The sequence below is a fragment of the Polyodon spathula genome, chromosome 19 (genome assembly GCF_017654505.1).
Source record: "Polyodon spathula isolate WHYD16114869_AA chromosome 19, ASM1765450v1, whole genome shotgun sequence".
Classification (NCBI taxonomy): Eukaryota; Metazoa; Chordata; class Actinopteri; order Acipenseriformes; family Polyodontidae; genus Polyodon; species Polyodon spathula.
This window is the reverse complement of record NC_054552.1, coordinates 30,696,612-30,722,149: the sequence shown is the minus strand read 5'-3', so window position 1 is coordinate 30,722,149 and position 25,538 is coordinate 30,696,612. Positions and strand designations below refer to the sequence as shown.

Sequence of the window (25,538 nt, the reverse complement as noted above, 5' to 3'; positions counted from 1 at the left end):
TGCTCAGTTTAACAAACTACCTGTAGACATACACAATTAACCTTTTATTCCAATAATTATCTTAAGTCAGCATGCTCTGCTTCTCAAAGGAGAATGATGCCCTGGTAGTCCAGAGCCACATTTGTAAGTTTAAATTTTTTAGACTGTGCTGTGTGACCGAAACTGGATTAAACATTTATCAATCCGTGATATTTATTTTATTTCAATTTCCCTTTGAATCTTCACATTAAATAATAACACCTTCAGCAGAAACCTATTTGATCCGCTACATCATTTTTGTGATTTTTTTTTTTTTTTTTAATGTATTATATAGCTACAGAATATGCAAGGAATTTTAAGGGTCCAAGGGTGATGTAAAACTGTTAAAAGATTAAAGCAGCCCAGTTTGGTAATAGGCACATAAATCCAGTAGGACCGTTCAGGTCTATGTCAGTAATGGCAAGAACAACTGTAGCATGCATTGCTGTCTATTGTATAAATTAGGTGTCAGTCCCCTTCAAAAGGATCCCTGTTTTATTTTCCACAAAAGTTCAAAGTCTAGACTACCAATAATTATCAGATCATGGCTGGGCTCATCTGGAAAAGCTTATGCTGCCTTGAATAATTTAAAATAGATTTAGAAAACAGAGACTCTGAATCATCTGGAATGACAATTAACATGTACTAAAACACTTCTTGTCAGCAATAAGGACTTGAATGCTGCAGCTTCATGATTTAAAGTCTATTTGCCATGGATAAAATACAGTCACAAAATGAAACAATATTATACATGTGACTTACCGATGCACTACTGTATAGTAAAGGGTTTGCAATTTATTAAAGACAGAAAGTGATTAAAACAGCTTGTACTCTGACAGCAGTGAGTATATTATAAATACACAGGGGATACACCATAAAGATTTATGCAGTTATTCAGCTAATAGGATGCTGGAATAAAGGGCAAGACCCCATCAGTGTATAAAAAAGAAAGACATTGTAAACCAATATTCAACAGCTGCATTCAGATCGGTACTTTCTTTCGGTAGAGCCCAGCATCTGATTAATAATATTGAGTAATGTGCAACAGTGCGATTTGCATGAATGCAAGACAGATTTCAAAATTAGATCTGGTCAAATATATAAAAATAAAAACGGATACCTCTTTCAAACCATTTAGCTGGAATTACAATATAAATACAGTTAAGCCTCATTGTAAACGAACTGAAATGCCACAAGATTTATTTTAGACCACAGTCTCATTCAGTGACTGTGGGCTGAAGACAGTGCACAGTGTTCTTTCATTATCTGAGCTGCAGTTTTTGGAATTCTTTCACTTTCAGCCAGGGATTAAGTTCTGTCAGACTCTGGTCATTTGTTACGACTGACGTAAATAACTGAAAACTGCCTTTGTTGAACTTGGGAAACTTTATGACAGGGAATTTGCAGACATCTTCAGACAGTAGGTGTCTGTTTGGAAGGCTGGAAGTACAGCACCCATGTCATGTTTATATCCAGATTCGCAGACTGTTCAGCCCCTATACTGTGGTTCCCTCTACCAAGGTCCCCGTTGCCTGACACATTGCACAGCGGGTTTCCATTCGTTGCATGTGATGTTTCACGTCAAAGTAAGACGCATTGTAGTCTGATGTCATTTTATCGTTATGTTTGAAATGAAAAATGCAGCCATTCATTTTGCTTTGACATTGCTTTTAAGTGATTCTGAAGTGCGTCATTGAAAGCTCAACCATGCACACAAGTAGATAATGATGACTGCGTGCAGACCACCTGTTTTTATTAAAATAAAAGTATGGGGTATACTCATAGAGGCTGCTACATATCTTCATACAATGCCTGTACTGTGGACTGAAATATGCTGTTGAATTTTATTTCCTGGTCTCCAGAAATTTATATTGCCTTTTTTTTGAAGTATTACTGTGAATTGTTCATTTGTTCCAGAGCGTACGCTGTTCACATCTACTGTGGTGCTTCCGTCACAAGTTTAAATTCATGAAAAGCAACATTGTCTGTTTTCAAGCTATTCAAGTGAAGTCAGATAACTCACAAAACCCCTACTGAAAAGTTAAAAAAAAAAAAAAAAAAAAAGGATACCAATAGCAATACTACCAGAACCATTATATTACACAGCACTAGCAACAATGGTAAAACAGACCTGCACAATGTTCCTGATATGGTAGCTTGGTATTGCAATGGGTTACCAGTATATATTGGTTCATGCCATTATGATACCATTTGCATGTTCAAAAATGAAAACGTTACCAGTCTGTTGTACTGTAAACCTTGTTGGTAATATTTTCCTTTTTTGACTTATGAATGCTATCAAAATGTATTGAACAAATAAATGCATACATCACACAATGTACAAAAATCTAGAGAATTCTGGAAAGTGCTTACAGAACGTAACAGAGAATAATACTAAAGACAGTATTATTTTCTTATATACTATATAATAAAATGTTGTAACTTAAAAAAAAAAGATATTTCTATTTCCATTGGAATACTTTATGCATAAAGTTTAAAACAATTTTAAACACAGTTGGTTGTAGCTTAACCAACTTTGAGTCACTGATTTGAATCACTGAGATCACACTTTCTTGACAGTTGCATGTATATTATGAATCTGTGATCAACCTTGAAACAGTAATTACCAGATCTGTATACGTATTGCTGATACTGTACGTATCTCTGTGAATCTCTTTTCCTGGCCAAAACATACCTAAACATATGCTTTTATTGTGTGTTTAATTATTTAGTCAATTCAATTGATTGTGTAACTTATAGGTGACATGTCTCCTTTCAGAAGATCCTTGCCTAACAAGGCATCTAGTTCATTGTGACACCTGCACATATTGCAAGTAACAGCACCTGTGAATACGATTCTAACTCTGCTGCTCATGTTAGTTCACGCACATTCCATATCCCCTAATCTAATCCATGATGGCACATATATGACAGTGTTTTACCACATTTCGAAATTGCGGTCTTCATTTCAGATTTCAAAGTATAATTTGCCGTGTTTGTTAAATGTTTTGTGTAACTCTATACCATTCACTTCCGTATCATTCATCATGGTCTGGGGGGGACAGTTTAATGCTGTCAAGCACTAAATAAAGCACACAGAACAAGCAATGATCACTTTCAAAGGTTAGCCTTTAGTGATACTTATCAAACTTATTATCAGTGGTAACATGTGCAACTGTTTTTTGTTCCCTCTGATTTCCATGTCTGGAGACTGTTGGTCATTCAGACAACTTGACAAGCTGTGTGTGTGTGTGTGTGTGTGTGTGTGTGTGTGTGTGTGTGTGTGTGTGTGTGTGTGTGTGTGTGTGTGTGTGTGTGTGTGTGTGTGTGTGTGTGTGTGTGTGTGTGTGTGTGTGTGTGTGTGTGTGTGTGTGTCTGATTGTACGATGCGGGCCATGCATAATGGACTGAAGCCTCCTCCAACATGATGTCATATATAGCCTGGCTAGTCAAGCACATTCCAAGTTTGAATGAACTCTCTGTCAATATGTTTTTCTGCTTCAGTTCACCTTTTTGTCAGCTTCATTGACTTTTGTACAAAGTAGTGGGTAATTGAGCTAAATTAAGTAAAGCTGACATACACATTTAATTTTGATAGTTTTACCAAAACAAAAAGTAAAAAACGGACCAACCGGATATAATTGTACTGTATATGTCAAGTGTGAGGTCATAGTACCATCTGAGTAATGTATACTATAAGTAAAGTATATCTATCTCCTGGATCTTATAGAATAAGTCACATTTCCCTGTGGGCTGAGAACTAGAAAGGTGCAATATGGCCTGAAGGCAGCAAAGGTGGATTTTGGATCCTTACAGTGACAGTTTTGATGGCTGGTGTCAAGTTAAAACAAAACCACGAATAGTTATGATTTATGATTCAAGTGTTTTCGTACAAGTGCTGTGTGCTTGCTGTGTTTTTTTTTTGTTGTTGTTGTTTTTACACTGACATACAACTGACATTGCAACCCACTAGCCTTATTGATTTAGTTTGATTACAAGGATGGTGCTAAGAGCATATTTCATTTCCTGTTGTTGGATTTGACATTTAAAAGTGATTTTTCTTTTTTTTTTTGTTTGGTCTTTGGAAAGAATCAAAGTAGTGTTCTGGTCCTGTTTATCCAGTAATATGGAAATAATACAGAGCATTTCATAGAGGATAACACATGGGGTTGTGTGTGATATGAATTGAATGCCCACACGAGGGGTGGGATGCCACATAAAAATATCCAAGCAGCTTTTTCTTGCCAGATTTCTACATTTCTGTGTTGCTCGTTGTGGGGGGCTTACTTAGTCTATATCCCTGAGTTAGTATTAGCTTGGGCTGGCTGCGGTCGCGCTCTGTTGCTGGTGTTAATGAGCGCGTGTTTCCCGTAATAACCAGACCTTGATCTCAAGTCATTTTTCAGTGAATCAGTAGAAACCGTTCTTCCGTAACAGGTTGGTTTCATAATGATGACTTCATGGTCATCATTTAAGGATTCAGGGAATTGAAACTCTTAACTGCTCTAAATAGGCCAAGAGCAACAGTAACAATGGGAGAATTCTTTGCCGTTAACAGCTGACCATTGTAAGGATGCCAAACTTCATGAGGACCACTAAGCAGTATACACCTTTTCTGTTGCTATGGCACAGCTAAACAAATTAAAGCAAATCTGATGAAGGTTGGGCTGGAGTCAATTTAGTAGGCTGGCTGGTACAAAATGGCCACGCATAGTCAGAATAAATCCAGCATTTTATCAAAAGGTCAGGTCTCTGTTCAAATTCCTCTGTAGATTCATGCCAGCCTAATTTGATTGTTCAACAGTATAATGCTGACAGTGCTTAAGTTAACACCAGCAGTGAATTGCCAGTACATTTCCCCATGCCAGAAACTATTAGTGCAAACTTAAAATGATCTGTACAGCTTTCAAAATCTCATTCGTGATTGGTTTATTAGGCACTTTGAGATAATGGTGATTCCTATCATGAAAAATGTGTAGTTAAATAATAAGCCTGAGATTTCTGGTGAGAACACTGAATTCGACCCTATGGGAGTCGCTTCTAGTGCCATTTGTTTTCCTGTCTTCCATTTTTAGTACAGGGCTGATCAGAGAAGCCACTCACTGACACCGATTCCAGACCTGTTGTGGCAGCCCCGATTTCTTTTGAGAGTACTGTTTTAATTTGCCAGGGTTTGCCCATTTATTTCCTGCTCTTCTGGTCGCTTTAGTAGAATCATTATTCACTCAGAAGCAGTTTGGAGCAGGACCTTTTAAGGTTTCCCAGCTTTTTTGATTAAAAAAAATGGGATTTTGATCCCATTCATTCTTACAAAGCAGTTTGCCTGACACACAAAATTCACATTACTGTCGGTTCCAAAGGCTCCTCTTTAAAATCGTCTCTTTCTTATCCCCCCAATTTGTATATGAGGTAGTTTTTATCAGTAATAATGTTTGATTACTTCAGAACATTTCATTTGATATTTACACAAAAAGTATCATGCATTGCCATTTAATATTTTAGCATCTTGCAAAAAAAAAAAAAAAACTAAAATGTTAAAAAAAATAAATAAATCAGAAGAATTTTATTTTTTACAACTATTCCTTCAGATGTGGCTAGTTTGGGTTATGTAATCACTTTTATGGGTCTTAATGGAGATATTAACAGTCAATGTTCTTGGCTTCTCTTGCTCTAATAAAGAGTGAGAGAAACAATGGCTTTTTTATATTATCCTCCAAGTGATTTCCCCAGAGCAGGTTTTCTTTAAGAAAAGTATTTGGTAGTTTTTATGCACATCTCAGATGTACTAACCAAATTATCCATGTGAGCTGTTTCTTTAAATTTTTTAGAATAAATCATGTACAACTATATTCATATATATATAATATATATATATCATATATATATATATATATATATATATATATATATATATATATATATAAAATCCGGTCCCGGGCTAGAAACATGGAATGTGAAACAAATGGAATGTGAAACAAGCAATGTGATTGGTCAAGCGAGGTTCCAGGTGTCTGTATATTAGCTGGATATGGACTGTTGGAGCCGTGTCACATTCACAAAATCCCAAAGGAGTAAACAGACATGCCGATGCAGATGAGGAACAATTGTATGAACTGGAAGATAGGAAAAAAAAAGTCACCCCGACTTTGTCACTTAGAATAATGTATTTTTAGCGGTTTGTAAATGTTACAAAGAAAAAGGTTTGCACATTATCCACCCCTCTCAGACACAGGCCTTGAAAAATGACTGAAATCCGAGACGTGGTTGTATTTATTTTTATTCCTCCCATCTGTTCTGCTCAAACTGGTCTGCTCTGTCAATGACACAGAAACAAATAACTCGGTGCATCTAAACTACGACCCCTGGTGTATCTTTTCAATGGCAGTGTCCACTATATCAAAAATACAGATGTGCTTTCTTTTGCATGTTCCAATAAAAATAATTTACTCAGCTTAACTTGTGTGTAATTCAAAGTTATAAATGGGACTAATTGCCGTAAGGATATTTAATTAAACAAAAAAAAAAATTCCTTAAACATGATTTATGCTTTTATTTTCCTTCAAATCCACTGTTTGACTTGGATTATAAATGTAATAAGGTCCTTCAGAGCATCCTTATACATTGAATATACAGACTTCTCAATGGTTGGTGGCCCGCGACTTCGTCTTGTGCCTCACAACGCCCCAATGCGTCTGTATATTCTTATACATATATATATATATATATATTATATATATATATATATATATATATATATATATATATATATATATATATATACACACTTGTTTATCACTGGTAACTTGGACACAAAATAAGTGTTGTATTCAATTGAAGATGAAGTGGCTTTTTCTATCTCTATCTGAAATCTCTTTTAGAAATTGTTTCCATGACTGCAAAGTGAGGTGATTCCCAGGTAACCCTAAACCTGTCCTCCCCAGCAAACATGACAACACTTGGCATACAAATAATATGTCTCGATAATTGTGTTTAGGAAAGTTCTCTCTTTTTTTTCCTTCATAAGGATTTGGAAGGTAATGGAAACACGTTGTTACAGTTAGGAATTATGCACAATTTTCTCATCTGCAGACCAGCAGATACCGTTTGTGTGAAGGCTCCTCCATCTGTGACTTTGCAAACATGGATTTTATTTTTTAATTCTCTTTGGACAATAATATTTTGATCTCAGTGTAAAAATGATTAATAACATATGTTAATGACGGTTTATTCCAGATATTTAAAATATTAAGTACTTTTTTTTTACTTCAAAAGCTGCAAAGTTTCTGTCAATAGCATGGACCCAACCTCACAATAATAGTGAAGGACTGATATAGAATAGCGTACTGCACAATGCTTTCCAATGTTCATTAACTCTAGCCCTCATTGCACCCTGACTTCCATTGGCTGCTTTTTACTCTCTGCTATTCTGTATGTTCTGTTCATATATGGTAATGACATGTTATTCCAGGTGCTGCCATTAGTCCACAAAACACATTTATGTTACCCTAACTGCTTAATTGTAAATTTAAGGTCCACTATAATGTATTAACCGCCTCATCATTTTCTTGGTGGTGTTAACCATATCTTAAGCTGCAGACACCTTTTTCATTAAGTCTGAAAAGCATTCCGTTATCATCTATTTCTGGTGAGTGAGCATTTTCATATTCCATTCTGAATCACTCCCTGTGCAGTTCTACGTGCCATGGGTGTAGTGGACACTTTATTTTGATGTCAGCATTTTTGAGGGATAAGAGAAGGATTGTCCTTCACACTAATTTCTGGTATTTGAACCAGTATGGGATTTATTATGGAAAGCATGTGCAATTTGTAAGGACAAGGGGGCTTGTCTGTTTGGATAACCGCAGTAAGAGCTTTGCATTGTACGGTGCATGATGGTTGGTAATCGAATATCTCCTTAGCCTTTAGTAGAAAAGAAACAGAGCTCCCAGTTTGACAGCAAGATTCTCTGAGCAGTAAAAGTTGAAAATTAGTTATTGGAATAATGTTGTCATGGTGTGTAGTATGTATTTCTTTCTCCTTTTCCATATTAATGTTTGTTCTGATGCCTTTTTTACTCTGTTTACTTTCTTCAGTTTCCTTTGACTCCAAATAACGGTATGCTGTGGTACATTTCTGACTGTTAGAAGACTAATAGTCTAAAAATTAGCTAATCTTTTGGGTGCGTTCGAGTGCACCGTTGCCAGTATAAAGTTTGGTAATTAAACAAAGCTGCATGGTTCCTTAACGATTCTTTGAGGTGAAACACTAAACATGGCATTTTGGAGTCCAATTAAAGAAAATGTGGCAACGTTTCCTTTGAATTTTTAGTGCGTATCTATTGAGATGAGGCAGAGAGTTTAGAACTATATGCAAAAATTGGTTCTCTAGCCTTGGGATTATTGAAGAAATTAGGTTATGAGGGGCCAGAGGGAGCCTATAGGTGTGAAGCAATTCCATGGGAAAGTACAGTGTTGCATATGGAAGGTATTGCTCAGTAACTCTAGTGTCAGGCAGCAAGTTTAAAGGGGTGCTCACTGAAAACCAAGCCAGTTATATATATATATATATATATATATATATATATATATATATATATATATATATATATATATATATATATATATATATATATATATATATTGGTCCCTCCTTACTCCTACTGTAGTGAAAGTACATGTAGAAATTGGTACCATGCAAATTTCTAACTGACATACTAGAGTCAGTCACCAAAAAATGAAAGTGCCCCCATAATCCTCTGAAACCTTCACTGTTCAGAGTCTGCACTGCAACCCGCCAATCACATTTGAAATACCAGCAGTCATTGGCTTTAACTTCTGCAGAAGCTGATGCCATTTTAATTGCATGCTGTCATTAATCTACTTCATCTCCAGGTTACATGTAATAAGATCGTATAGCTCATGTGAAAACTACCTGTGGGGGACAGTGAAAGGAAATACCTGCCAATTAAAATCGATTTTGTTTTAATTAACGCTTACGCTGCAATTAGAATTAGGTTGAGATTATTACAAATTTGTGGAGTAGAAGGAAAGAAAAGTTGCCATAACTTGCGAGAATACTACCAGCATGTGATGCGGTTTTAATCAAATTTTTCTTCGCTCTAGGAGTTTTGGTCTTATGCCAGGCCTCAGTGTTGTACTTTCACTGACCTGTTCCACACCACTTATGAAATAATAATGCCACTGAAAACCACAGTGTTTTTTACCAAATCATCCCATTTTACTGCCTGACCTTTAGGATGAGATTATGAGTCTCTAGATAAACATGTCACTGGTGATTGACGGCACATCAGTAACAAGTACAATAACAACAATATCTTCCCTGCGCCTGGAAAATGGAAGCGTAGCCCAATTCAGGAAGCTTATTGCAGGTTACCTTTGTAGAAAGGGGTCCATTCAGTTGATGATAATGACAGTGTTCTGAAAAATGCCACCCTCATTGGAATGTGTGTATCAGGCTTAGGGCAGTTAGTCATTTAACAGTGCACAGTCTGTGTCTTTAGTACATCTGTCTGCAAAACAAAGCAACAACATTCCTTAAACTTGTAAATCTAGCCCTTTGTGGCAAGAACAATGATAATTAGTAAGTTTTTATTCTGTATATTTATGTATTGTTTTTATTAATCTGTTCTCGTCTGTATGGTTAGGGAATATGTTTATACTTCAGTTGAGACTCATGAGGCCAACAGAATGATTTTTGAGACTATAGCCTGGGACAGCTCCAGCTGTATTCCTCGGATATATATATATATATATATATATATATATATATATATATATATATATATATATATATATATATATATATATATACTGATCATAAATCTGCTGCACTAACTACACTAGAAAACTCTGACTCCTCTTTCAACAGAGTAGCTAAAACAAAAGTCCTGCCATTAATGTTGCACAATCTTTGCTTATTATTGCAATGAATCTCTAAGATGATCTGGTTTGTCTCACAAGCTACATTTGTGCTACAAAACTGGTGTCCCTTCCCAGCACAAGCAGTCCATTTGCAAAACTAGGTTGGGTCTAAGTAGTCAACACCTGTTCTTCACCACTAGAACCTTTTTAATGAGTGCTGGTTGCAATTAATCATGGTATTACCGAATGGAATTCATGTATTTTTAACAACGCTTTCTGATGAATGATGTCCTGGCTTCACTGAAGTGTCTAGTTTATCATGCAAAGTTTGCTTTTCTTGTTCTTTCTTTAATGTAACCACATTGCAAACAGGTACCCTTGGGATCCACTTGTAGAATATGTATAATGTGCTAAATAGTTCAATTAGAATGCTACTTTTACTCCAAGTATGAGAGCAAACAGCACCTTGAAGCAGCTTACGTAGAAAAGCTGCCGGGCAGTTCAGTCTCACAGTGTTCTGGCACTGCTCCTGCCTTTCTTTCAAGGTAGGTCTGCTTTACCTTGGAGATCCATGCACTTGCCTGTAATATGTACCCACATCTTTTTCATTATCACTGAGCCAGCATTGAGCAAATTACACCACCTATCGGTTGCCTGTATCAATAGGGCTCAACTGAAGGATATTAATGCAACATAATCAGAATGACCTGCTATACGTAGGGTTACCAGACGTCCCGGGAAAACTGGGATTGTTCCAGTTTTCAGCCTTATAGTAATCCTGGTAAATAATCTCAGTTTTGCTTTGTTATTTTGTGTTCGCATTTTATAGGTACTGTAGCAGTGTGCTCAGCAAGTTGACATCCCTGTAATTTCTTATGCAAGAAATAACACAAAAAACCTTAAGAATTAGCGGTTTAATAATTCCGATTATGTGGAAAGTAATTAATATTCTGATTAACTTCCGGGACCATGGCTAGTTAGCCTTTTAAGTTAGTCCTTATTGGTTTGACTATATATATATATATCTGCTGCACTAACACACACACACACACACACACACACACAGACAATGTTTAATTTTATTTTTATGATTGTGTTATTTAATCTGGCAACAATTCCTGTATGAGTTTCTGCTGACCATCTTAAAGTGTAGTTATTGCCTGAAGGGGCCCTCACATTATTTCACTCCATTGTTATTGCAAACTTGACTGTTCCACATCATCACTTAGCTCATTTTTTTTTGGCTTGCCTTCTATTCTGTGACGCTTTGCTCAACTTGTAGTGAATGCTTGCAGTACGATGTGCGTGAACAAGCTATACAGAGAAAGATGAACTTTAGATAAACTTGCCAATATCAATATTCGAACCACAAGATGTTTTAAATTAGACAAATGTCAGGCACAGACCGTTTAGATTTGTCTTAACTGAGCTATTAAAGGTGTTATTTGGCTGTTTAAAAATGTCCATGTACAGTATTAAAAAAAGGTTGACCCTTCTTCTTTTCGGTGGATGGATTAAATAACTCTGAAGTGGCTTTCCCATAATATCTCAAAATGCTGTAAAATGATTGTAGTTAAATTATGTTTGAAACATTTCTTATAATATTTTGTAAAAAGCCACTTCAAGATTGTTTTTAATGACTGAGGTGGGAGGCTTCCTGTTAGCCACAGATCTGTAGAGTTCATATCTAATTGATGTAACCACGTGTTATGACTGGAAACTGCCCTGATGAACTCTATAGTTTCCTATTGTGTGTGTTGAACAGCTCTCCACCTCAGTCTAGTTGGTTTCTCTTTCCTTTTATTTTAATGGTTATCAATAGGCCTTAATATGATTTGTCTCATATTATAAACTTCACTGTTATAAACAAATAGGGAAATGAAGAAGGGACTGTGGTTTCTTTTTTTTATTCTTTTTTTTTTTTTTTTTTTTTTCAGAAATGACTTTCAGATTTAAATCCAGGGCAGACCAGGGGGCCTGAAAACCTAATCCAGTGGAATGGTTATACAGGCCTCATGTGCAGGGAATTTAGATAGGCCCTGAATTCACATGATTGTTAGGGTTCCCTGCTGTCCCTGTTTCCTGGATCATTTTGATGAAGGTGTCCCAGGAATTCAGCATGATTCCCTGGACACTAAAACAGTGGCACTGGAACAATTTTTAAAGTGGGGGTGCTGAAAGCCATTAAACAAAACTGTAACCCCTGTATATGATGGAAGCCATGCAAAGCCAGGCGCTGCTGCCGCACCCCCAGTACCTCTAGTTCCAGCGCCCTTGACTAAAGAGTTGCAGTTTTTAATCCTAACCTGATTTTCAGTCTTATGCTTCTTCATCCATGTAAGTTACTACAGCAACACCTCAATGCCAATACCATGAATTGAGCACAAGTTGGACAAATCAAAATATTACTGCCATAAACGCACAATATGAACTGGTTGTCAATACTATAGTATTAACATTATCAATGTTTCCTATCGGATGTATATAGGATTTCTGAAGTACATCTCTGAAACAGCAACACCCAGTACGCATGCAGTAGAAACAAATACATTTTGTTATTGAGAAGTACTTGTGAGTTGTTTCTAGTGCTGTCGTATGAATGCACTGGAAGGAAGTAAACCTGTGCAGTTTGGTAACAACAGCCGACTCTAAGAAAGGGCTGTGCTCATGCTTGTCAGCAATATACTTCCAAAATCAAGGGCAAGTGTGCAGAATTAAACAAAAAGTTTTTAAAGACTTGTGTTTTCAATTACAATGAGAAAAAGAATAATCACGAGTTGTTGTCTGAAATAATTTTTCATATGAAGTAACAGCTTACAGGTTATGAATCAAGATGGTTGTGAAGCCCTTCATGTCATTTAAAGCATTCCACCAGAGAGGATCGAGTTGCGCAGTTTATGCTGAGAAAACAGCAGGTCCCATGATTCCTTATTTTGTTAACGTCTTCTGAATTTGTTGTTGGTTTTAAGAAACCGAGGGCCACGGGGTAGAGAATTGGAAACAAATTGAACCACCAGTAACCCTGGTATAATTGCCAGGAAGGTAAGGCCAAATACATTTGTGGTGGTGCCTTTTTCAAGCCGGGCTGACCAATTTCCTCTAAGAGCTACTTATTAATACTCATCGTGTAGTTGAGATATTTATTATAATCAGTCATATATCTATGACTGATTATAATAAATATCTCAATTACACAATGAATATTAATAAGTAGCTTGGTTAGCTACTTATTAATACTCATTGGTTAGCTTGTAAGGGTTTTTACTTAAGTTTTTTTTTTGTGTGGAAATGATAAATTTCCAATATGGTGCATTTTAGGCCTGTGGAGGGTGTTATATCCATTGGTTATGTGTCGTGCCTCGTGTGACACAATTCAAGGAAAGGCATCCCCAATCGCTTTTAAACAGACAGGGTCAGAGGGGTGAGGACTTCATCAGCTATGGTCAAATATAAATGTTATTTAGGGTTCCCAAAGGATGACATACTCTGATAGTCGATAAAAATGCATGTTGAGTGAGCTGTTTTTAAGTTGGTCTCTACAGTGGCGTACATAACTTCAGTTCAATCTTTCCAGCAAATATTGCAACAGGAACACAATTCATTAACTCACCTCACAAAGGACTTACTGTCATACTTTGTTTTCACCCTTTTCTTTCCTGTCTTCGTGAATGGCCTTGCTCTCAGGGGTTTGGCAGTAAAATGACCACCCGTCTCCAGATCAGCCAAGGTACTGAGCAATTACATACAGCTCTGCCAGTTTACTTGGCATGGAACCTGAGTGCTGAAAGGGTGAACCCAAAATTTGAACTCTATTTTGCCATGTGCTGGCTTTATTAAACTGGTGTGACTGTCTTGCTGTGTGCTTGATGTGCTAATCTATTTTTCTTGAGTATTTTAAACGATTGTCCTGCTGTCTTTTAACAACCTCATCTAGTAACAAGGCTTCCCCTGTGACAGAACAGAAAGCAGTGTGATAATATTATTTAATGCTTGCAAGATGTCCTGTGATAATCAAATAAAATTAAACGGGCCTCAATAATTTGATTAAGGTCAGTTAAAAGAAATAAGTCCATTTGTTGCCATTACTTGACAGAAGCCAGAAAAGTTTCAAACGGGCATGAGATAAAATAAGAAACAATCATTTTTCTCAGCTGATAAAAAGGCAGAAAGCTGACTCAGACTGATCCTCTGGTTCATGTTTTGTTTATTTGTGCTCTGAATTTCTTCCTTTTGGTTTACAGTACATCGGGGAAACAAGATTAAAGTATTGCATATGTTTGGATGACTAATTCCGAGCTTTCATTAACTGCAAGTCTTTTAGTAGGTTTTAATCTATTAAGCACTTAGTCAGCTGGGGCACATCTATTCGCTGTGGATTTTTTATTAACTAAAGATGCATCTTTGACTGCCAAGTATTGTTAAGAATCTTAGCGTTTCTAGTAAAGCTTGTAAACTGACTGGCTGAATTGAAATATAATGTTTTTTGGGGGGGGGTTTTTGGCAGTTCCTCAGGACCAGGTGCCCGGATACCTGAAGTACTGACCACAGCAAAACAAAACAGGGAATTTGGCCCAATTCAAGCAAGCCATTAATGACAGCAATGTTCTCATTGCTGGATTTGTTATCTGTATTTTATACTCAATTGATTCTTTCACCACACCTCACAACTATGCAAAGAAACCTGGCTTGCCCAGGAAAGGACATGCAAGATTGAACCAAATACTTCACCACAGTACTGAAAGAAATAATAATAATAATAATAATAATAATAATAATAATAATAATAATAATAATAATAATAATAATATAGAATTGGCTGATGCCAGTTAAAACAATATAGATGTTTCCAAAATCCCTCTGTGTGTCTTCGTCTCTCTCATTTCATGGCAAGCCTTTCACAAAATTGACATGCTTTTGCTATTAACTGAGGACTCAAAATGCTGATATACAGTACATTGACTTGCTAACGTTTACATTAGAAAATGCTGATTAGGAATGTATTACCTTAACTGTTTAGTTAATGAGGATGCTCTGTTTCCTTGCATGGCTACTACAGGAAAAATTAACATTTTCTGTGCAGCCTCTTTTAGAGAAAACACTCAACACGTGTATATAATGCTTCACAAGTGCTCCCTGCACTTCAGCCTGCCACCCAAGAAATCCCAGAGCTGAGGATGAAATCATGTGTAATTAGGTGCTTCTCAGGTGGCCTCTGTGTATTTTTGCAGCTTTTATGTGGAACCACAGTCTGGATATATTTTCTGTAAAGCTTTCAAATGGTTATTTATAGAAACAATAAATCACAGTGAAGGGGTCTGATTCTGGCACAGAAGTACCGATGATTACCCTTCTCAAAAAGCAGTAAGCAAACCTGGAAGATAATCTAAAGCAGGTATGGGGTCACATACTTGCGAAGCCTGTTTAAAATGTTCAAGGTCTTTATTGAATACGAGAGACTTGTGATTGGATGTCAGGAATTCCAGGCTATACGTTGCCTTTATTTACTCCCAGTGATGAATTCCTAAACATCAAAAGATTGATAAAAACTCTATTGTTTTACAATCTCTCTCCTTCTCTCTTTCTTTAGTTATTAAGCAAAATGTTCTGTCTCTGATTTTGCGCTGAGGCTGAAAACAGGACCCTGATGAAAACTCATTATTTGGCAATTCAACACTTTGCTACCTTCATTGGTTAACAATGCAGTGATATAAAGACTGTTTTATTGCCTTGTCTATTAATGGCTAGAAGGCTGTTGATGAGCCCCTTTCCTTTCTTTGTTCCTTCAATGTGTTTTTTGTTTGTTTTTTTCCAGCATATTTTTGTTAAAAGTAGATTATATTTCAGATGCTTGCCACAGTGGGTGAGCGAGTGTTGTTAATGCATTGTACAGTTGTTTATAGTTGGCAGAAAATAAGTCACAACAACAGTTTCCAGTGTCAACATTGAGATGTTTGAATGTCTAAATCCTTATTAATGCACTGTATACAAAACTGCCAGCGTATAAGATGGGTGATATGTTCATGAAAGGTCGGCATTGCTATTCTTATTTCTTTAAACTCATTCCCAATGCTACAAATGTTTTGAATTTCAGAGTTAGGAGTGAGGGTATTGATTTATCCAGTGCGTGTGAAGGATCCTTGGCAGGTTCTGGATATATATATATATATATATATATATATATATATATATATATATATATATATATATATATATATATATATATATATATATATATATATATTTAAGGTACCAGGGAGGGGGTTAAAATCCTTCCCTGCTAAAAACCTTGTGAGAATGCACATTTGGGTGTTATGGGGTTTAATTGTGTAATTGTTTTATTGTTTAGTAATCCCCTGCACCTGGTGGTAATTGTAAATTAGAGCCAGGTGCAGGGTATTTAAGAGAGGCAGACAGTCTGTTCTGGGCTGCTGCTGAGGAAAGAGCCCAACTGTGTGTACGTGAGAGCAGTCGTATCAAAGGAAGGTATTGTGTGGAACGCGAGTTTGAGTTTTTGTGCGACAGGTAAACGGCTTAGCCATCCTGTGGTTTAGTGAGGAACCAGTCTATGTTTAGTCAGAGCTCCAAGAGGGAGCTAGGTGTTTGTTTTGTTTTCATTTCTGAGTTTATTAAAAAGTGCGCGTCAGCGCCGTAAAAAATCAATTTGTGTCCTGGGTCTATTTAAAGGGACAACGAACTCCGTGAGTGCGAGGATCGTTTACAATATATATATATATATATCTCAAACTGGCTTGATAACTGAAGGGCTGCATGTATTATGCCAGGTGTCAGACGCAATTTTGGAAATATTCTATTGATCGTAATACCACCACCATTAAAATCAATAAAAAACATTGAAGTATTGTTATAAAAGAAATACCCTTTAGAAAATGACTTGCACTTTTAGACTGGTTAGTTGTTAAAACAGTCTTTGGTGGATTTCACATGAGACATTGCGGTCCAAAGAAATTGTCAGCAAAGGTAGGGAAGAGCATATTGTATATCTTGTTTAGTCTATGTTTTCATAAATAATCTATCTTGTGTGTTTCCTGACTGAATGTTAATGTTTCCAAATGCAAATGAAAACAAAAGATGTTCAATAAAGGCCTCATTTGTGTACCTAAGATTTTTTCTCCTTATTGATATTGTAATATTTAACCAGTGAAAACTTTGCACTGAAACAAAAGCCTATGAAATCTGGCCTACAGAGTAGTGCAGTCTATTTGGAATAGATGATAATTGCATTGATGGCACATTGTAATCAAGTCAATGTGCATTCAGTTGTCTGTGGTGTTGAAGATCCATAAATGTTGAAAAAAATCCGTAGGAAGCGTGCTACCGCTAAAGGAATGTGTTTTAGCACAAACTCTCTCCATCTGCAGCTGATAGATTGCCTGAAGGTTTCTGTTAACTGCTATCTATTGCCGTTTTACCAGAAAAGAAACAGGACTAATTAATTTGCCTATGGTGTGAATTGCAAGTACATCTCACTGCAATAACATTCCCTGTAACAATGAGGTGCATTAAAATTCAGCAATGTTCCAAAAAAGTTCAAGAGTCTTTTGGAAAATCAAATGTTTTTCTTCTGTATCCTTGTGACAGGGTCTTACTTGTGTGGGTAGGCGCTGTTCAAGCACACAGAGAGACAGGTGTGGTGCTGATGTTGAAACACCGGCACAGGCGTGCAGGATTTATTAACACAAACGAAAACGAAAGTAAAATAAAGATGGTCATGTGACGTTACCAGCCATGGTAACGCACAGAGGACTAGTACATCACGCTGTACAAAAAGTGCAAAATAAAACACAATACCATAAACTATAAATCAAAGGTGCCATGAAAACGGCAGGCCTTGCAGCAGCCCCGATCACAGCGATCACCATGCTTTTATACTGACGCTCCGAGACACGCCCACCCGCCTGCAGGAACAGCTATTTCAGATACAGTCCTGGGTTCAGTGCTTGCACAGATATTAAACTGTTTCATTTCCCAAGCGAGATAGCTTTCAGAATTATATGTGAACTTCAACATTATCAGCACATACAGTGATTAGAGCTCTAGGGAGGCGTATGGGCATATGTTAGTTAAATAGACAGAAAAAAAAAGATGACCATGTGCCAAAATGAACCAACCTTCAGGTCACAATTTTGTGATGATTGTTTTGAATTAATTGCACACCTACCAGATTATTTTGAGAAAAATAAAAAAAATAATAATTAACGAGTTGTCCCAGAATTAGGAGGGTTGGTTCATTAAGGCTTGTGAGTATGCACAGTGCGTTCAGGAATTGCAACTGCAACCAGGACACAGGAAGCCAAGAGGTTCTTTTTTTTTATTTAGCATTCATCAGTTGTTCAAGCCTTTCATTAATGATTGATCATGCTCTTAAAACAAAGTAAACCAGTACAGCTTGAGTATGTTGTAGAGCTCCTTCTGCATCGTAGCTGCTTGGCTACTGTTTATTGTATTATTTGCATTGAGTCTCAGGGATTGGTAATGTAACCCTCTGAATAACTTCATCACAAATGTTCTTTTTCATTTAAACACATATGTATACTCAGTATAGCCAGTTTGTTCATATTTTAATACCAGACAATATTCAGTAATGGCTTTTTTTTTAAACATAAGTTTAGATGCATGACTTTTCACTTTCTAATTATGTGTAAAATGTTGTCTTTGACGTCACCATTCCAGTCTGTTTCACAGTTCTGTAGAGGTGATGCCATTGGCTTCCTTACCATTAGAAGTTGTAAAAGCCATATACTGTAGGACTATTGGGTTTTTTTTGGTTTGTGAGATTTAATAAGAAAAACAAACCAGATTAATTTATTAATCTAAATTAATATAGGAATGCATTTTTCAAATGACGTTACTAAAGTTTTTTTTGTTGTTGTTGTTCTCTATTCAAGAGTGATAAGAAATGCAGTGCAGTGCACTTATCATGGGCTATTCATGGACTTTAATATTTAAAGTCCATTTAACCCTAACCCTAACTCTAACAGTAGCATAGGCATATTGTCTATATTATATATATATATATATATATATATATATATATATATATATATATATATATATACACATGAAATACATCCAGATTTCCAACTGCAAAAAACAACAACTGTATTTGTAAGACATTTGGAATAGTTACTACCTGATAATGCACCATACAGCATTTATGACCAATAAAAAAGACTTGATGGTAAAAGGTTCCAGCAATGGGATTCTGAGTTATAGACTATGTACACTTCAGAGGAATGTGGGCATCTCAGCCAAAAAGAAATTATTTCTATAACAAAACCATTACCATAGATGATGAGGTCAACTGCTGATGAAAATATGAAAGAAATCATATTATTCTCTTAGGAGATTATTACAATGTCTGTATTTTATTGTTTTCTGTTTAGTCTGTCATAACTCAGAACGACAGCATTGCAGAAGAATAATGTACCGTAAGGTAATAAATAACAAGAATAGAAAAACAACATGTAGAGAATGGCTCCGGCATTCTGGTAACATAAACCAATGTTGTTATTCTTAGAGATGGATAGGTTTGTTCAGATTTCCCAGCACGGTTCTCTTGTTTAACTGTCCTTTAGCTAAATCCAACAGCAGTGAGTTTTGTTATTCATGCTTTTGTAGATTGTTGGTTTCTTCAACCACAGTCTGGTCCAGTTTTGTAAAAATCAGACTTTATTGAATTAATCTAAACAAGTCAAAGTCTGGTCCAGTCCAGTCCAGGTCTTTATTCCACTCAGATTCTAAATAAGTTAATGGACCCTTAAGAATTTCAATGAACTGATTTAAGACCTGAGCTAGAATACAGCTCCAGGGCAAGAGTTGTGCAACAGTGACCTAAAGAGACTTTAAAGTATAGTGAGTCATGGAAATACAAGACCACAAAGATTTATTTAAAAAAAATCCCACTGATATTCGGTGAGAACATTTTGCACGAGGGTGGTTTATTAGTCCTTTGGGATGGGGGTGCTGATAAGTATAGAGGTTGCCATCGTCCTCGGGGCTTAGGCTTTATTTGCCAACGAGGCATTTTTTCATTCTGACACTTCTCCTAAAAAAATAAGTACTACAATGATGTGCATCACATTTTTGCTTGGCACCGGAGAGACCTTGCTGACATTACACACCCCAGAAGCCAACTTTCCTATTACTGGTGAAGCCTTGCCAGGAAACCCAATTCTGGCCTGGCTCCCTTTTATATATGAGAAATCTCAGACAGCGATAAGATAGGCCTAAGGAACAGGAAACCATTGGTGCTAAATTGTACATTGCAAACATCATTCCAAATTCCGTTGCTGCAGAGAAATAAGGGCAGATGTCCATCTTTCCTTTAAGAACACTCAATATACACTAGAGATGTACTGTGCAATAGTTTGCAATCATATCCCCTATGCATTTAAATTTTTTCTCTTTCATTTATTTATTTTTTTTAGAAATTGTTCAGGCTCTGGCCAAACGTTTTGTATCACCCTCTAGAATTAACTGATTTTGCTTCAAACTGACAAAAATGTATAAATGTGACATTTCGAAATCTGACATGAAATACTGTACTACTATAGTAGACTTTTTCAATATATATATATATATATATATATATATATATTGAAAAAGTCTACTATAGTAATACAGTATTTCATGTCAGATATAAATAAATTATGTCTCTATCCTAAAATTCTAAGTGATGCAAAACTTTTGGCCACAGCTGTAGTCTATTTAAATGCAGCTATAATAAGAGTAGCTGGTAAAGCATTGCTTATTCTGAGTGTGATGATATGTATGTACAGTAAGATGATACAGGACCAGAGTTATGTTAGAATCTCTCCATTAGTGTAGAGCATCTCTGTTTACCATCTCACCACAGGGACTGCCTCGTAACAGTGCAGCTCTCTGTTACAGTTCAGGAGCAGTCTTTGTGTAAGCTCAGTAATCGAAGCTTCTGAAATCTTCTGAGAGCCTCTGAGAGCTTCTGAGATCTTGAATCCATTTAAATTTGTATTTATTTATTTAAATATAGTCATCTGCAATTATTTGTATTATTTTATCTCAATTTATATTGTCAAACTCAGCAGGGGCGAAGACGAACACATGCTGTCCTCCGAAGCGTGTGCTGTCAGCTGCCCACTTCTTTACACACTGCAGGCTCACCATGCAGCCACCTCAGAACTACAGCGTCAGAGGACAATGCAGCTCTGGGCAGCTTACAGGCAAACCCACAGGCGCCTGGCCAGACCACAGGGGTAGCTGGTGCGAGGTGAGCCGAGGACACCCTAGCCGATATAACATCCGCCCCCTCCCCCAAGCAGCGCTCGTTCAATTGTGCACCGCCTACCGGGAGCTCCCATCCACGGTCAGCAGTGGAATAGCCTGGTCTCGAACCGGCGATGTCCAGGCTATAGGGCGCATCCTGCACTCTACACAGAGTGCATTTACCAGATGCGCTATTATTTTTTAAATGTGAAATTTACTAACACAACATTACTTAATAAAACCAGAGTCCCCTAGGGGTGTGCAGAAACTCGTACTCATGCTGGTAACTGCCTTTAAGAAGTATTTATTAACGTGTTGATTTCAAACAAAGAAAAGCTGCCCTTCCCTCACTTTTACAATTCAGTACCAATCAATGGCAATTAACTTCCACACCGACTGTTTTAAAAGCCGATTGGAAGATTATTTTCCACTCATCCGGGGCGCTGACATTTTTACTGTCATACTGGTGTACCAAATCCGAAACTGACTTTTCTTAGGGCAATGCAATTGCAAAGGTATGCTGTTGAAAATCTAGCTTATTTCTCAAAGCTATAAATCTACCCCAACTTGCTGGGGTTGCGTATCACTTCTGGATATGAAGCAATAGGGGGGGTTGCATGGCAGGTTATTTTTCTAGGTAACAGCTGTATTTTTCATTTGTGTGAGATGTTTTAATTGTTTGGTGGCTTTCACTTACATGATCCTTAATATCCATATCAACATAATTGGCCTTGCTGACTGCAATTTATAAAACAATTCGGTACCATCAGCCAATCAGCTCCCTGCTTTTGAAGTTTAAATATCTCTTACTTGTGACTTTTTTTTTCTACTAACGTTAGTGCCCTCTCTATCAAGGCTGTACCGATGGCACTATCACTTAAATGTATCCTTGGTGTACATATATTTTGAGGAAGGCATTTCATTCACATCTATGGTTACTAAAAACATTTTCCTTCACTCGTTACTGTATGTATATCATGCCTTATAATCATAGACAAAACATTTTAAACAATCCCAGTATTTTGGAAAGCCACTACCTTATAAACATAACATTAATGGAGTAAATCTTCGTTTCGCTGTACTTTTCTCTTTTTCTCGGTATAAAAAAAAAAAAAAACTTGTCACCGTATACTTCCACCTGTTTCTGCTGAGTTGATTCTCTTAGAAGACCCATCAAGGTTAACAGCAAAAGCGCTGTTCTTAATTTTACTGTTTGGTGCTGTTTCTGTAGCACAAGGCTGACACAGGGCAGTTCATTTAAAGATGGAACAGACATTGTCGCATACCTTTTTGTTTTTGCTTTTAACAGGTATTTTTTAATAGTAATTGCTTTTGTGTTCCATAAATATTAGGAATGAGTAGCACTGCATGTAATGCACATGTCAGAACCCACAGTGATGGTCCATAGCAAAGGCTCCATGACAGCTATTTAAACATTACGTGGTTGAGAGTGGCCTGTTTAAAGACTCTCCTTGAAGCAAACCTAATGAATGACAGGGTGGTGAGGAAAAGAGTATTGTTAAATAGCCATTACATGCATAGGAACTGGGAGAACTTTTATTTAAGCAGGATAATTATCTTAGAGCCCAGTATGATGATTGTTACTTAATAGTACAGTTATTCATGTGTAGTTAATTTGCTTTATGCCTGTTCACTGTATTTCCAGTTTTAAATTGTAATTTGGATATAAGTGTATAGTATTAGGTTTATTTAAAATCACTGTATGATGTAGCCTAGCCTTTTTTTTTTTTTAATTCTTATCAGTAGTGTTATTTATTGCGGTCAGCTTGTAAGTGTTTCCATGGGATGGGTAAGCTGAGCAGTGGCGTGAAGTTATTTCAGGGCTCAGTGTAATAGTTTGTTTTGCTTTGCTCACACGCAGACATCCCGGATCACACGCTCTGATGAGGACAAGGACTTGGGATGGGACGCCTGGGGCTCCTGGAGTGACTGTTCCCGCACATGTGGAGGCGCGGCATCCTACTCGCTGCGGAGGTGTCTGAATGGAAGGTTAGAGTCTTACCGCCTCATTACAGCTATAATGAGGCACTGCAGGGCACAGCATAGGGTTACTGGAGTGGATTTACCCACATCACTTCTGAGTTAACAAATAAAAAAGAGTTAGTGTGCTCTTTTACTTATGCAGCATGGGCTTCTAAGAGTTGTACTTTATTTTAATTTGATCCATAACTACCAAAGAGTATTGCTAAATATATGACAATTTGGCATGGTCATTTGGCATGTTACCATGTTATTCCTGTTATTATCTAAGTATCCTGATTATGATATGATTCTCCTCTCTATCATCCCTTTACTGTGATTTTACTGTTATGTATACTCTTGACTATGCTTTTACCATGGCGTAATATACCACTGGAAACAATGGTATGTATGCAAGTGTATTTCTAGATAATCAGATGTATGGTAAGGTCCACATGGTAAGAACACACATTTGGTGAGTCTGGAGAATTCCAAGGTTCATCTGTTTAAGCACCAAAGTGAAAGGTTCAGCGTTCTCAGAGAAACAATGAGGTTGAATCGGATTTCAAGTGCAGATACATACATCACTGCAGCTTACCCTGCTTTGAGTTCAGCAAGTAATTTAAAAAAAAAAAAAAAGTTTCGATAAGCAAATTATACCTGACACAGATTTATTTTCTTGGCTGATTTAATTCCATCAGCAGTTTAATAAAAAAAAAAAAAAAAAAAAACACTCAGAAACTAATCTAAGTTAAATAAGCTCTTGTAGGTTATTGCTAACATCTCATTTTTATTGTAACCATATGCGTGTGGTTACGTTTTATTGTTATATGGCTCTTGCTTACTGATGCTTTAGCAAAGTCTGTAAGACACTGCAATATTGTTTTTGCATTCCATTGTAGTGAGTTTATTTTAATAGCATGCCTTCTTTACTATGCATTATCACTTTTATTTGGTTGAGTGTAATTTAATCTATTGATCTTCTGCACAATGTAAGATGATGAAAGATGGAGCCAAACACATGGAATTAAATATAAAGCATGATAAACAAGGATTATTTTGTTCCTGATTGTTACCACACATGCTGTTGTCTAAGAAAATTAATCACATTGTTAAAAAGCATGCTGACGAGTAAGGCTTGCTTCATAGACTAATGAAAACAATACACCATGCACACTGCTTAATTTTGAGTGCCATATAAATTGCTGATTATAGCATGGCACTTGACTGAAAGCAGGCATACAGTATATAGAGAGACTTGAGTATGTTGCATAATCTCCACTTTACAATTATTTTGAAGAGTTCCATTTGCATATTCTTAAACAGAGATGTTTGTAGGACTCAGTTGCATGTTGACAAATTCAAAATATTCTGCCAACTATGAGTGTGTGTGTGTGTGTATTTCTCGCCAAAACACTGATATTCTTTTAATCCTTGCAGGAAAAGAAAAGATTGGGAAATGATTTACATTTATTTGAAAATGCCTTTTATTTGTCTACATAGGAACAGCTACACTGTTGTTATCTTTAAAAATGTGAATATGTCTTTCAAAAGATTCTGAACGTGATTGTGCAAGAGCGGATTTAAAATTGGCCCGCTGTGTCAGAATATCATTGTCAGATAGAAGACTTACACTTTGAATTGTGAGCAGCAAGCTGAAAATAATGCGAGTATCATGCCAGACCCTCACGAGCCATGCAGGACTCCATCAAGTGTGCAGAGCAAAACAAGCCCCTTCTTTATGAGCACAGCAGCACTTATTATCGTGCCGTTGCACCTGTTGAAATGAAACAGAGCAGAAGGGAGCAGGTGTCTGGATTTAAGACCAATAGAATCCTTCTGCAAATGGCAAAGGCGTGCAAAGGGGTACATTTTTAGAATCTGTTCAAACTTGATTTCACCGGTCCTTCTCACCCTTTAAGGTGTCTAGTCACAACAGGAGATGAAATTTGTAAAATGTCTCAGTCCAGAGTTGTTCTTGGAACAACACAAAGTGTGCCTCCTGCCTCATCCTCCCTTGGTATTCATTTCACAAGCCTTCTTGGCTCTGGTGAGGCTTAATTCAGCTGATAGTAACATCAAGTGACTAAGCATGCTGTTTTATATAGACTCCAGCCAAAAGGTGAAATTCGATTAATCAAAAATGTGTACATCATTCCACCAGTCTCTGGGCAGATATAAACTGTTCTTAATCCAGTGTTGTCACATATTTTACATAAATGAGTTCTTCACTGTAGTTTGCACAAGTCTGCTGTTGAAACTTGGTAGCAAACATGTCCTAAAATGGGAAGTACTATATAGTGGTAGCAGTCCAATAAAGTTGAAGGAACACAAAGCCACTTTGTGGCTTGGAAGCTGGATTCAGGAGACTATGTTTCAGGCCACTGTATGGCACAC

The 25,538-nt window shown here is 36.7% G+C and overlaps 1 protein-coding gene across 3 annotated transcripts in view; it reads left to right on the top strand.

The window, feature by feature from the left end:
• LOC121294447 (ADAMTS-like protein 3) overlaps positions 1–25,538 on the top strand; it is a 123,150-nt gene that overhangs the window by 37,899 nt on the left and 59,713 nt on the right. For all 3 annotated transcript variants that reach the window (XM_041218136.1, XM_041218135.1, XM_041218134.1), the window contains one exon: positions 23,044–23,171. In XM_041218136.1, coding sequence (XP_041074070.1) covers positions 23,044–23,171 — 128 coding nt within the window. The remainder of the gene's footprint in view (positions 1–23,043; positions 23,172–25,538) is intronic.